At 31.4% G+C, this 1,211-nt stretch overlaps 1 protein-coding gene across 1 annotated transcript; it reads left to right on the top strand.

Annotated features, from left to right (window-relative positions):
• The first annotated feature begins 272 nt into the window (after positions 1 to 272).
• Positions 273 to 836, top strand: LOC126909995 (piggyBac transposable element-derived protein 3-like). The gene has a single exon (XM_050692396.1). The coding sequence runs from the start codon at positions 273 to 275 to the stop codon at positions 834 to 836; it is 564 nt and encodes a 187-aa protein (XP_050548353.1).
• The last annotated feature ends 375 nt before the right edge of the window (positions 837 to 1,211 follow it).

The following is a 1,211-nucleotide window of genomic DNA, read 5'->3' as shown; positions in this document are numbered from 1 at the left end:
AAGATCCTTTGAGTTTTTTTAAGTGTCTTTTTAATGATGAATTGATTGATGGCTTAGTTTTTAATACTAATTTTTATGCTCATCAAAAACAAAATCCATTTGAAGCTGTGACTTCACAATCCATGAAAATATTTTTAGCAATACATANGACTTCACAATCCATGAAAATATTTTTAGCAATACATATTCTAATGGGTATCAAAAAGTGTCCATCCTACAAAGATTAATGGTCGGCTAATCCTCAACTTAGAGATCAGTACATATCATCACTGATGTCTGTCAATAGATTTTCTTGGTTCTTGACTCATTTACATTTATGTGACAACAATTTACAACCTAATAAAAACGAAATTAATTATGATAAACTCTACAAAGTTAGGCCATTAATAGATAGTTTATCAAAAATATTTCTTCATCACTATATTCCTAACAAAAATCAATCAATTGATGAGAGTATGATACGCTTCAAAGGAAGACATTCTATCAAACAATACATGCCCATGAAGCCTATAAAACGTGGGTATAAAGTGTGGATCCGGGCAGATCAATCTGGTTATATATGCGAGTTCCAAATTTACACGGGTAAAACAGATTCTGTGGAAAACAATCTGGGAAAACGTGTTGTACAAGATTTGACACAGAACATAAAGAACAAATATCATTGTATGTACTTCGATAATTTTTTTACTTCACTTGGACTTGTTGAAGAATTGTTGCAAGACGGTATTTATGGGTGTGGTACAGTTCGTTCTAATAGAAAAGGTTTACCAAAAAACCAACTAAGTGATAAAAAATTTAAAAAAGGAGATAGTGAAGGACGTGTATCTACAACTTGAGTTTCGTGGATCAAATGGAGGGATAATCGCTGTATTCAATTTTTATCGAACTTTCATAATCCTGATCATATTACATCATGTACAAGAAAAAAAAAATGGATCAACTAATATAATTCCATGCCCTCAGGCTGTTAAGGACTATAATACTAATATGGGTTATGTGGACTATGTAGATATGCTGAAATCATATTATGAAATTGACAGGAAGAGCCATAAATGTAGGCATAGAATTTTTTTTCACTTTTTGGATGTTTCAGTGGTCAATTCGTTCATTTTATTAGCTAGTACACTCATCAGCGAGGGGGAACAAAAAGTAATTAGATCACCAATTTTATATTATCCGGGCATCTCAAATGGATTAACTAAAATATTTAA

Source organism: Daktulosphaira vitifoliae, unplaced genomic scaffold (genome assembly GCF_025091365.1).
Source record: "Daktulosphaira vitifoliae isolate Bord-2020 unplaced genomic scaffold, ASM2509136v1 Scaffold_2881, whole genome shotgun sequence".
Classification (NCBI taxonomy): domain Eukaryota; kingdom Metazoa; phylum Arthropoda; class Insecta; order Hemiptera; family Phylloxeridae; genus Daktulosphaira; species Daktulosphaira vitifoliae.
This window is presented reverse-complemented; position numbering and strand designations above follow the sequence as displayed.

Bases quoted from the DNA above. Each gene is read 5' to 3' on its own strand.
- LOC126909995 (XM_050692396.1), top strand. From the start codon at position 273: ATGTCTGTCAATAGATTTTCTTGGTTCTTGACTCATTTACATTTATGT.